Source organism: Camelina sativa, chromosome 4, assembly GCF_000633955.1.
Source record: "Camelina sativa cultivar DH55 chromosome 4, Cs, whole genome shotgun sequence".
Taxonomy (NCBI): Eukaryota; Viridiplantae; Streptophyta; class Magnoliopsida; order Brassicales; family Brassicaceae; genus Camelina; species Camelina sativa.
In genome coordinates, this window is record NC_025688.1 from 23812927 (window position 1) to 23826245 (window position 13319).

Here is a 13319-nt window from a genome sequence, read left to right on the forward strand (position 1 = left end):
GAGGGGTTTAAACGTGATTAATGAGTTTAACTTAATATTTTTTTTTATTGTGAATAAGAACTCTCTTTAGACATAATTTGTTGAACTTACAGCTGTTAAGTGAAGTTTCTATAGTGGTCAAAGAACATTGTGATACAAAAATTACTATGGCCTATAAGCTTATATCTATCATGAAAAACATATATGTGATGCATAAGTCTATCATATCATAAAAATGTCGCATCATTTTCTAATAATTTAATTTTTTTTTTCTTCAAATAATTTTATTTTTACTATTTTGAATATTTGTTCTTCGGAACCTTGGAGTAATTAAGTTTTTTTTTGTCAGCGGAGTGATTAAGTTAATTTATAGAAAAAGAACAACACTCATATAGGTTTAAGATATATAACAAATTTTGAAGAAATTATCTATGTCAACTCCATATATGTATAGCTAAATAATCTACCAATACGTTCTAATAAAATCTATATATCATCACACCAAAAAAAAAAAAAAAACTCTTATAACTTGCTTTAAAAAAAATAAAGAATGACAGTATTTGGTATGCTAACTACTTTGTATTGTTCCCCTCAACCTCATTAAGGAATCTCAAAATCTTATCAATAAACACAAATTAAAACACATGCATACATATACTTTATATCTTACCATTTAAATTCTAAAACTAATTCCACTTGCATTTCTTCAAGGTATTATTTTGTTCTTTCCATGCTCTTAAGTATATCCTCATGTATATATATTAACAATCGTTGATCAAAAGGATGACCGATTATATATATGTTATAATTATATCCACCACAACATCTATTGTTGTTATTATTATGGGACTTTAATAATGATATGGATGACAAAAATATATTCCCAAACAACATTATTCTTAAATATTAAAATTTTCGACTTTATAAAGCACAACTCAATCATTTTCTTCCAGCGAAACTGGTCAATCGTATCTGCTGCCTTAAAACTTATCCAAAAACATAAGCAAATTAGTAGAAAAAATTTCAAAATGTTTATTAATGATCTTTCGAATACTTTAGACATCTGTTAGTATGTTTGAGGTTTCTTCCTTTTTTTCTGTTGCTATTTCTTTTTATTGAATAGTGAATATGAAAAAAGCTTGTAAAAACTTCAAGTTTGACTATTGCAAATCTGATGTGACAGAAAATAGACATAATTCCAACATTAGAAATGAACTATAGATAATAAATAATTTATTGATGGTCGAATTTAAAATATAAATCCTAACGCATGATTAATTAATTAGCGACAAACGTCTTTTTTGATACTGGTAAGGTAAGAGAGTCGTACCAAGATTGGGCTCGATATATTACACAATTGTATAAATTAACTTCTCCCTCAGATTTTGTTTTCTTCTTCGACTGACGAATCAGAAAAGAAAAGAAAAAAGAAATCCTCATATATTTGTACATGCATGATCTCATTCATTATATATTTATATGTAGTTTGAATAGTCTGCATTAAGGGAATGAGGAATTAAAGATGGCGTGATTAGAATTTGAGTGGAGAGGAACTTGACAAAAGGTACGACATTGCCTCTCTGTAAAAGATGCCTATCATTGTGCGATATAAACTAATAATTCATTGAAACACTATTACAGCGATCGACTGATGATAAATATTAGTGACAAGAATTAAAGTTTGATATACAATCAAATTATTGCTAATAATTTTTTTTGGAACAAAGGCTATGACTATAAAAAGAAGAAAGGCTATGATTTTGGCTTCTATTGTTATATATGAAAGTCTTAACATGACACGTTTTGCAAAATCCTTTACAAAGAGATAGCTACGGAAAACACAAATTGAACCACGACTATTTCTAGTATTTGTTGGAATTGAGATACAAGGAATAAAGTAAATCCTAGTAAAAGACAAGAACTAGAGTCTATGTTAGTGTTTGAACTTTGACTTTTTGCCCTGACCGGTTTTTATTTTTTAGTTTAGAGTTTATGGTTGTGACATTTTAAGAAGAATGCACATAACATCGTCCACAGACAGTATGCAAGTAAGTTTATCTACAGCTAAATGGTGTTGAATATGTTAAGGTCAGGAACGCTATGCTTACACACAAGATTTTTTTTTACTCCTCTTCCCGAATGCTATGCTTACACAGAAGACTTTTCACTTCTCTTCCAGAAAGCTTAATTCGCGGGATTATGATGTGTCTGTATTTTATAGATTTTGACCATAGTTTTTAGGTTTCTTTTGAGTCTTTTGTTAAGTCCAAGTGTGTTTTTAGAGTCTTTTTAGTCTTTTGTGAGTCTCAACAGGTTTTAGGCTACTTTGGAAGGAAACTGAATGTTTTGGGGATGAAAACAAGCATTTGGAGCCAATTTGGTGAAGACTGATCGGACTAGCAAGCAGATGGAGCAAACAGAGAAAAGCATCCAGGATCGGCTGATCCACATTCGGGATCAACCAGTCCCGTACCCGACTCAAGTTTTCTTTTTTTGTTTTAAACCGACTTTTAGGATTTTATTTTGATATTTAAGTTAGAGGCTCGGCCTCCAGAGACATAAGCTTTATTTTTTGAGACTATTCTGTATTGAGAGCTGGGGGAGAAGATCTCTAATCCTTCTTGACACTTTGGAGAAGATTTCTAAACCCTATTTCTTATTTCTCTTTGCAATTCAATTATGTTTACTTCATCTTTGATTTGCTGTTTCTGTTTCTCAATGTCTGAGTAGTTTTACTGTTGGGTTTCGGGTTTCAAAAGGGGTTTTATGATTCTCTAAATTTAGGTTGTTAGATTTAGGATTGATCTTTTGTGTTTTTCATCTATAGTTGTGCTTAATGCTTAAACTAGATTAGCTACCTAGTTTATGATTGTAGGTTTAGTTCATCTAGGCATCAAAAGTGTTGTTGAATTGCTTGAAAAGAACATAGGTGAGCAAGGTGATCCTTAACCAACGAAAGTTGAAGTTAAGGCACCTTGTGAACAAAATCAAACTTGAACTTATTGCTTGTTAGGATTTCTAGATTCAAACGACGGTTTAGAATTTAATCAATTCATTGCATAGATAACTAACNCACTTTGGAGAAGATTTCTAAACCCTATTTCTTATTTCTCTTTGCAATTCAATTATGTTTACTTCATCTTTGATTTGCTGTTTCTGTTTCTCAATGTCTGAGTAGTTTTACTGTTGGGTTTCGGGTTTCAAAAGGGGTTTTATGATTCTCTAAATTTAGGTTGTTAGATTTAGGATTAATCTTTTGTGTTTTTCATCTATAGTTGTGCTTAATGCTTAAACTAGATTAGCTACCTAGTTTATGATTGTAGGTTTAATTCATCTAGGCATCAAAAGTGTTGTTGAATTGCTTGAAAAGAACATAGGTGAGCAAGGTGATCCTTAGCCAACGAAAGTTGAAGTTAAGGCACCTTGTGAACAAAATCAAACTTGAACTTATTGCTTGNTACATTCGTAATTTGAGTTCAAGAACGGTTTCTAATGCTTTCCAGTCTATCAACTAAATTTGTGATTGTAATCCCCTAACTGATTCCCTACACCCAATATCCTTCCTTGATTGCAAAACTCTTATTTATTTTTTGCTTTTAATCGGTTACTGAAACACAATCTTTCTTTTTGCGTTAGCTAAATTCAAATCTATACAATTTTATAGTGCATCGCTTGGTCTCTGTGGATTCGATCCTGAAGTGTTACAACGATACCACTAGATCGTGGTGGAATACACATTGGGTTTAATTGACCTGTTGATCAGACTACTTTAAGGTCATTCAATAGGATCTTCAGACGCTTTTAGTAGTAAGAGTATCGTATTTTTCTGCATCTCCATGAAGAGAATATATCCTATAATCTCCAAGTTATTAATGAAAACATCCAAACCTTTTCAAAATTTATGCATTCCTTGACAGGGCCATATAAGTCAAGCTAGTCCAAATGAAAACCCAATACCCCCATCAAACAGATCTCTAACGAAAATATATCTTGTTATCTAGCTAAACAGGAAAAGCATAAAGAGATTATTAGATCAAAGTATGTATTAGGGGAATTTATAGCAAATGTAAAAGGTTCTGTACAATGAATGATATATAAACACTTGAGGGTTGTGAGTTAGAGCCAATGTTTTGGAGAACTTTGTGAATCACAAGAAATGCCATTGCCAATAAACTTTGTCGACGATGCCACCACCTGTTCGAACCGCAAGGTGAAGCCTTTCTGCAGCCGGAGGAACTCCCCAGAGATATGGAACTGCCACTGTCATTGTTAGTTTCTCTTGTAAACCGCTTGTGCTCTCTTTCTCTGTAGCAACAATCTTTTTAAAACAAAGTAGAAGTTAGTTTAGAAAGAATGTTAAAAAGAGAAAGAGATCGAGTGATTTCATGGAAAGCCCAAACCTCTCCACCATGTTCTAAGACAGTGTCTTCAACAACATCACTAAGCATCTCAACAGAACGGCAGAATCCAATGATACATAGTCTTCTTCCCATATCCAGTCCCTGACATTGTTTTTAATACAGTGCACTACATTATCTGTGTTGTCTAGTTTGAGCAAACCGAAAAAGTAAGCGTTGCGTACGTTTGTAGCTGCGATGTCAAATAGAGCTCCAAGGCATAGACCTTGAGCAGGATCCATGTAAGCACTTTCTTGAAACTTTTGGTGTTTTTCCGGTGATTTGGATCTCCCATGTTTCTTCTGTCACAAAGCATATGATTCAATATAGTCCAAGAAAAGACATATGTAATCAAAATTATGACAGCACAATGGGGATAGTAATTACACCTCCTAAGATAAGAAACCTCGATATCGGTTCTACATTGTTTACTTGTAAGAACACAAATCTGTTATCCACAGCCACGGAATCAAACAAATCCAAACATAAGCAATGAAATGCATACATGAGATGATTTGATGATAGCACAACGGCGGGCAAGTAACAAGACACCTCTTAGGCAAAGACAGAGTCACAATCTCAATCTATATACATTTGAAAACCTGACTAGTTGTGAACTTGTAAGAAGTTCCAAGCAAGAACACAAACAAAAGTGTCAATCAAAGATAATGAAATTTGCATACATGAGAGGAAGATTTGATGCGACGAGGAACCATGTTGCCACCAATCTGAACTAGCCCATCAGAAGTGAAAAGTGTAATCCTTTCTTCAGGAACCCATTCAATGTCTGTAATACAAAACAAATTGCAATACTTCTGATTTTTCAGCAATTATCCCACAGATCACAACTCAGGAATTGCATATGATTCAAGAAATGTCAATAAAGTCTTCAACAATCGTCAAATTACATGATTCAAGAAATGATCAAGTAGCATCATAACATAAAGATTGAGATCAGATCACCCTGATTTGGATTAGATCATATGAAGACCCTAATCTAAATAAGAGTGAGCGAGATGAGACCCTCCCGTAATTAGATTTACCGTTGTTTGCATCGGACCAAGGGAAGAAGCTGAAAGCATCGTCATCGGAGAAGCTACCGTAATGCGAAGCCTTAACAGCGAATCGAGAAGGCCGAACGCGGGAAAAAAGAGATGAGAATCGAGCGGGGGAGGGATGATGATGATGATGATAAGAGTGACGAACAGGAGAGATGGTGAGGTGAGAGGAGAAGGTGGAGAAGAGAAGCGTAGTAGAGGTCTCCGCCATGAGAGCACAAACACAGACAGAAACCACAGAAACAGAGAGACGTGACGTGAGAGGGCGGTGGATGAAGAAGAAGAAGGGGAAAGCAGAAAACAGAGCGAGTCTCTCTACGCCACATGCTTTTTTAAAGCCGATGTTGCCACGTGCCCCCCTCTTGTTTTTATTTTTTCTTCTCTTTTCGTTTTTTTTTGTTTTGTTTTAAGACCGAACTGAACTATAAACAAACGGAACATAATGTTATCTGGTTTATGTCTGTCTTAATGTAGAACAAAGTGCAACACCACGTCACCACCTTTTATCATATGAAACTTTTTTTTTTTTAGTGTTGTTCTCGATATACAATCTTTAAATGGATACGCCATGGCAGTATGGCACCATTAAGAAAACCTTTCCAATTTCCATGTCTTCTGCTTCTGTTAGTTTTTAACTTTTTCCTACAATTAATTAAATATTATTATTTGGTTTTCGATAAAACTTCAACTTAATTAACTTTTCCTTATTGATTTTTCATAATTAAATATTAAATTTTAAATATTGACATTAAGAATATTTTTAATATTATTATTACCGTTTAAGGAAAACGATACCAATGTTTTTTTTGGATTAATGGTTAATTTGAAATAACTTTACTATCACAATTAGTAATATATGAAAGAATTACAATAAATTGTGTAATCACAATTCTATGTGGGAAAATATATTTTTTAATAGAAACTTATAAAATAACATTTTTTTAGAAAATTATATAATCATATTTTAGGAGATAATTGTTGAATTAAGTTTTCAAACCAAAAATTGGCAATATTATTGATAGTAGTGAATATTTGGCAACAACTTTGGTGACTGTTGAAAATTTAAATTACTACATTTTTGTGATAAATGTTAATTGATAAATTTTAGATGTATATATGTAATTAGTTTTTTTTTTAAACAATGCTTTGATTCGAAACAATCTCTCTCGATGCCGTTCCTTGGTGATAAGGTATGTATCTAGATTTTGGGAGTAAATATAGTAGATCTTAGCAAATCAAGTATGTATTTAGAGTAGATTTTGTGAGATTATGTAACTGATATGCCTCTTCTCTCTTGCAGCATTCTACTATTAGGGAAACGATTGAGCATTTTTCCCAACAGCACCGTCTTGATGTGAATCAAGCTTTCTTCCTCCTCATCCAATATGATTGGAATGACGAGGCTATTTGTGATGACGTGAACAAAGCTACATTCATTATCAATGCATTTGTGCTTGAGCCTGAGAATGAGCCTAGAGATGAAGATGAGGATGAAGATGATATTGATTTCATTTAAAATATCTTGGCATAAACAAAAAAGAATATGTTTGGATAGTATTTCATTTAAAAGAACTGAAGAAAGAATATTTAAAAAAAAAACTGGCAATATAATTGATAGTGGTTAATATCTGGCAAAACTATGGTAATTGTTGAAGATTTAACATTACTAGATATTTGTAATAAAAGTTAATTAATAAATTTTAGACGTATATATGTAATTAGTTTTTTCAAAGAAAAAATATATGTAAATAACTCTACTCACTAACTAAAAAATTATATTTTGTTTTATAAAAAAGCTTTGAATACAATTTTTTTATAATAATTTTTTTAATTAAAATTTTATTAAATTTAAATAGGATGAAAATGAAGATAAAGATGAAGATGAAGTTGATCATGTGGAAATACACTATAAGTTTTGCGTTGCTTGCAATCGGATACACAATTTGTTACAACTGACTGCAGGAAGGATGCTCTTGCACATATTAACCTTCTCCTTAAATGGCGTCATTGTGGTTTGTACTTGAACTAGAGGATATTTCTGCCTGCGCTACCTGAAGAGACCCATGGAGTATACATCCCACTGTTGGTGACTGACTACACAGCAAAAAACCACAAATCATTTTGTAAAGCCAACAAGATTCGACTCGCTTGAAAGAACCAACTAGCCAGCCTGTCACCCGATTAATGAATTAAATATCCTGACACAGCATCGGTAATAAACGGACAAAGTACTCATTTGTTAGTGTTTTTTATTTATCTACGTGGAATATAATTATGGGAAAGATACCAATAAAAAGAGTATTACCAAAAAAATGTTTAGGAGAAAAGCATGGGACATTTATACTAGTATTTTTGCAGCAGTTTTTGCTAAAAAAAAAAATACTTTTTAGAAAGTTTTTACATTTAATACATTGATTTTAATATTAGTTACCAAAAGTTTTAAAATTAACTATAGGTGAGATTTAAAAAAATAAAGAAATATTTCTACCTCATTCAAACATAAATATATGATTCCCTTTCATTTTTATTTGAATTTATATTTAAATTATCTTGAATTATTCTATAATACATTAGTTAATAAAAATTGTGATTTTTCCTGCATATGATGTAATACAAATTTTTAAAAACGGACATATATTACTCAATAGATGAATAAAAAAATATGGGTACAATATCTTACATCGCCTAAAAAAATTGGACAATAGTTCAGAGTCATACTAGAAAAGAGATTAAAATGATTCATAATACAAATGAGTAGAAAACTTGATTTATCAGGCATTCAAACTTAATAAACTTTTATTTGGTTTATTCCGGTTTTTTATTTTTAGAAATTTTTAAAGTTAAATATTATAAATATTTAAAATTTTTAAAAAGTTAAATATTATAAATATATATATTTTATAAAAAAGTATAAATATTATAAATATTTTTTTTAAAGTTAAACTTTATAAAATGTTAAAATATTAATAATATTTAAAAGTTTATGAAGTTTCAAATATTATAAATATTTAAAATTTATAAGAAGTTTAAATATTATAAATATTTCAACTTTTTAAATAAGTTAGAAGACCTTTAAGATATGAATAATATATTTAAACTTTTACAAAATTTCAAATATGAGAAATACTCAACCGTTTTAAGAATTCCAAGTATTATACTTTATAAGAAGCGCTAATCTTATATAAAATGTAAATGGTTACAACCTTAATAAATAACATATCAACTCAATCTAATATTTATAATAAAACAATAAATATTAAAAATTAAGATTATATAGTGCAAATTAAAATATCTCGGGACGGAGTTATATAGCGGGACAAGTTTTGTCGATATTTATATAAATTTAAAATATAATTAATTTGGTGTTAAACGGGTAAAACATCATTTCATTATTTTGTTAACACTATTGGTATCCGGGAATAGACATATCTAATTAAATTAATTAATAAATATTATGTAAAAATAAATTATATTGCAATATTATATGGTTTAAACTTTAAACCATAAAATTATTAATTATTATATAATTATAACATATTTAAACAACAAATACAACTTATAGTTTAAATGTATTGCCTCCAATTTGAACTAACCCATCAGAAGTAAAAGGTGTAATCCTTTCTTCAGAAACCAATTCAATGTCTGTAAAACAAAACAAAACAAAACAAATTGCCACATATCACAACTCAGGAATTGCATATGATTTCAAGAAATGTGAAAAAGTGTTCAAAAACTGTTAAATTACATAATTCAAGAATGATCAACAAGCATCATAACATAAAGATTGAGATCAGATCACCCTGATTTGGATTAGATCATATGAGATACCCTAATCTAATTCCAACAATAAGAGTGAGTGAGATGAGACCCTCCCGTAATTAGATTTAATTACCGTTGTTTGCATCGGACCAAGGGAAGAAGCTGAAAGCATCGTCATCGGAGAAGCTACCGTAATGCAAAGCCTTAACGGCGAATCGAGAAGGCCGAATGCGGGAAAGAAGAAGAGATGAGAATCGAGCGGGGGAGGGATGATGATGATGATGAGAGTGAAAAACATGAGAGATGGTGAGATGAGATGAGTGTAAAGGTATAGAGGAATAACACCAGAATCTTCTGCTTTGAAAACGCCAAGCAAACGCTTTTACTATTTATTCTTATTAAACTCTTAACCAGTTACAAGAATAAATCTAACTAAGCACACATCTCTTCTCTATCTAAAATCTCACCAGTATAGATCTAAGAGAATTATCCAACACTCACCTTCTTAGCTTTCTTTGATCAGCCTTGAATTTACAATCTCACGCAAAAGGTTTTTCCAGTGTTAGCGAAAAAACCTACCACACACTACCCTAGATCTTTTATATTCGATCACCCTAAAAACCCTAAAAAGATCTTCAAATCTTCAAGTAAGGCAATTTCTTGTTTGCCACAATCTCACTTTCCTTAACCATCGCAAACGATATTCTCCAGATATCTTCTCTCCCGATTCTGCTTTATCTTCTTCAAGTAAGGCAATTTCTTGTTTGCCACAATCTCACTTTCCTTAACCATCGCAAACGATATTCTCCAGATATCTTCTCTCCCGATTCTGCTTTATCTTCTTATTCCATCCAAACCGGACTTGCCACGTCAGCTATGCTTCCTTGCCAATCTCCACTTATCTGTTCTCAGATACAGAGTCCTGTGACCCAGCATGTCCTCGTTCGAAACAACACTCTGTTGCGCCAACTGCATCTACAATCTCCCCCTTTTTTACTCAAGTTGACAAAGAAGCACCCGATTTTCAAAAACCTGACATGAGCAAAAACCACACAGAAAACACAAGACAAGGAAGAGAAATGGCTCCCCCACATAGTTAGCAACAGAACTCCCCCATAACAGAACCGGTCATCCACTAGAATCCCCGTCACATCTCCCCCAGCTTGTTTGGCAAACATGAGTCAAAAACACCCAATGAAGATAGATAACAAGTAGATGAGTCAACAAACTTACGAACCTGCAACCGTTGCATACGGCATAATCTCAGCTGACAACCTCAGAGCCTTGCAAATCAAGTCGACAAAGCAATACTGAAATATTTGGTGCTGTAACCACTCAAACAAACACTTAGTCCAACAAAAACCTTCCGAAGAAGGAAAAGCAACAATCATGGAAGTTAATGTATCCTATCAATCAGAAACTTCAAACTTCACAGAGAATTGTTGAGGGACCCAGATGGAGATCAAACCATGATATTTTAATTTTAAACACTTGGAACATACCTGGAAACCTCACCCAGTGAGCTCATGCCAATGACATGTAGCGGCACACACCTCAAATACTACCATAACCTCTTGGATTGTCAAAGATCACCAGTCGACAATGGTGGCTAGATTTTCACACTGTCATGCCTTCAGTCCTTTCAATGTCAACCAAACAGGCAGGTGTAAATTATTTGGAGAGATCAAGAAGCAAGATTCGTCCCCACCTTTTTTTTTTTTTGATGTTTCACAGTGCTTGGGCTTGGGACTGCCATCTTTTTGTGCTTCGAAAATCATGACATCCAGTGATAACACTTGGCTTAATCAATCACCGACGGCAGCTTAACCTCTGGAAATTACACAGGGCTTTGTCTCTCCTCAGCTCTTTGACCTCCTAATGCCACGACAACGTTTTACAGGGACATGGACCGGCATGACAAGCAACTATTTTCCACCCAGCCTTTAAGTACAAGAAAACTGCTAACCTCTTATATATCCTAGGATTTCCATGGCCTGATTTGATGCATGTTCCTAACAGCCAAGACAGCACAAACTCAACAAAGAATTAGATTTTACAGATCCCAATGGACTTACGCAGATTAGTGAATCTAGTAAAGTCCAAAGGTTTAGTAAACAAATCAGCCAATTGAAATTCAGTACGGACATGATCAATCTCAATCAGTTTCGCCTCAACCAAATCCCTAATGAAGTGATGTCTGATATCTATGTGTTTAGTTCGAGAATGTTGAACCGGGTTTTTCGAGATGTTTATTGCACTTTGATTGTCACAATGAATCAAGATAGAGTCAGAAACAATACCATAGTCAGCAGCCATCTGCTTCATCCATATTAGTTGTGTGCAACAGCTCCCCAAGTCTATGTATTCCGCTTCTGCTGTTGACAGAGACACACTATTTTGTTTCTTGTTGTGTCAGGATATGAGATTGTTTTCCATGAAGAAGCATCCACCACTTGTGCTTCCGCGATCATCCACAGAACCAGCCCAATCAGCATCACAGTAGCCTGTTAGACTGGTGGTTGTGTCCTTGGTATAATAAATACCGAGTTCGATAGTGCCTTTGATATACTTGATGATCTTCTTTACAGCCAAGAGATGTGACTTCTTAGGTTTGGCTTGATATCTAACACATACACCAACCGCTAAGAAGATGTCAGGACGGCTTGCTGCCAGATACAGAAGGCTACCAATCATTCCTCGATACAGCTTCTCGTCTACGTCTTCTCCTGCTTCATCCTTTGAGAGCTTGTTATTCACCCCCATAGGTATCTTGGCCTCGTTACTAGTTGTAAGACCAAATCGAGTTATCAAACCCCTCGCATATGTGCTTTGAGACACAAATATGCCATCAGCTGACTGTTGTACCTGCAAGCCCAAGAAATAAGTTAGTTCACTACACATACTCATTTCAAACTTTTTAGTCATATTTTGGACAAACTGAGTGACGAGTTACTGGCAAGTTGATCCAAAAACAATGTCATCGACATAGATCTTAACAAACATCAGGCCCTTGTCAATACTAAGAATGAACAGAGTCTTGTCCACATTTCCGCGAACATAGCCTTGCTCCATAAGAAACGTTGTCGACCTCTCATACCAGGCTCTAGGTGCTTGTTTGAGTCCATACAAAGCTTTCTTCAGTTTGTATAGATCTTGCGGATACTGTGGATCTTCAAACCCTTTAGGTTGCTCAACATAGACCTCCTCGTGAAGAATCCCATTAAGAAATACACTCTTGACATCCATCTGATGCAATGTGAAATTTAATGCACAATCCACGCCAAATAGGAAACGAATGGATTCCAATCTTGCCACTGGTGCGAAGGTTTCATCAAAGTCGATTCCTTCTACTTGTGAGTAACCCTGAGCAACAAGGCGAGATTTATTTCTCACAATGCATCCATTCTCATCACTCTTGTTCTTGAAAATCCATTTGGTTCCTACCACATTAACATCCACCGGTCTGCTTGTGAGCTCCCATACATCACTGCAAGCAAACTGTTCAAGCTCATCTTGCATAGCAGCTATCCAAAATTCATCGGCCAGTGCTTCTTTGTGATTCTTTGGCTTAATGGAGGAAGCAAAACATGCAAATTGTACAACTTCAGAGTCCTGAGGCACTTGCTGAATGATTGATCGCTGTTTCTTTCCAGTCAGATGGAGAAAGTCAATCTATTTTCCCCTGGTAACTCTTCCCCCCCTGAATCTCTCCAATAACATCATTAGAGGAGTGATTCCGATGCACCTGAGAGACATCTGGAAGAGGACACACGTTAGAAGGAACACAAGAAGGTGTTGTGGAGGCTGGCGACTCGAGAACACTAGAAGATGATTCAGGAGCATCAGTTACCGAGTTATCTGGGTATGGGATTGATATGTGTGAGACTCGCTGAAAAGAAATATCATCAAACACCACATTGACAGTTTCCTGAATAGAATGCAGACGCTTGTTATATACATGGAAAGCAATACTATTGCCAGAATAACCCAGAAACACCCCATCATCGCTCTTTGAATCAAATTTTCCTAGCTGATCTTTGTTATTTAAGATGTAGCATACATAGCCAAAAACATGGAAATAGCTGACTGATGGAGTGCGACCCTTCCACAATTCATAGGGTGTCTT

General features: G+C 34.0%; 1 protein-coding gene across 2 annotated transcripts; it reads right to left on the reverse strand.

Annotated features, from left to right (window-relative positions):
• Window positions 4002–5787, reverse strand: LOC104782109. 2 transcript variants are annotated; one of them, XM_010506936.2, is made up of 5 exons: window positions 5420–5787; window positions 5060–5163; window positions 4562–4675; window positions 4380–4481; window positions 4002–4297 (listed from the first exon to the last, which is right to left on the reverse strand). In XM_010506936.2, the coding sequence occupies exons 1-5, from the start codon at window positions 5643–5645 to the stop codon at window positions 4127–4129; spliced, it is 717 nt and encodes a 238-aa protein (XP_010505238.1). In that variant the 5' UTR covers window positions 5646–5787; the 3' UTR covers window positions 4002–4126. The 2 variants fall into 2 exon arrangements, with proteins under 2 accessions (XP_010505238.1, XP_019100467.1); XM_019244922.1 differs by having other exon boundaries at window positions 4562–4678; window positions 5420–5783.

What these genes read in the sequence shown, in the direction of transcription:
- LOC104782109 (XM_019244922.1), bottom strand. Translation starts at nt 5,645, where the DNA reads ATGGCGGAGACCTCTACTACGCTTCTCTTCTCCACCTTCTCCTCTCAC. An exon ending in TTGGTCCGATGCAAACAACG is followed by an intron (nt 5,164 to 5,419) that starts GTAAATCTAATT and finishes TTTGTATTACAG; the next exon opens with ACATTGAATGGGTTCCTGAA. An exon ending in TCTTAGAACATGGTGGAGAG is followed by an intron (nt 4,298 to 4,379) that starts GTTTGGGCTTTC and finishes TGTTTTAAAAAG; the next exon opens with ATTGTTGCTACAGAGAAAGA.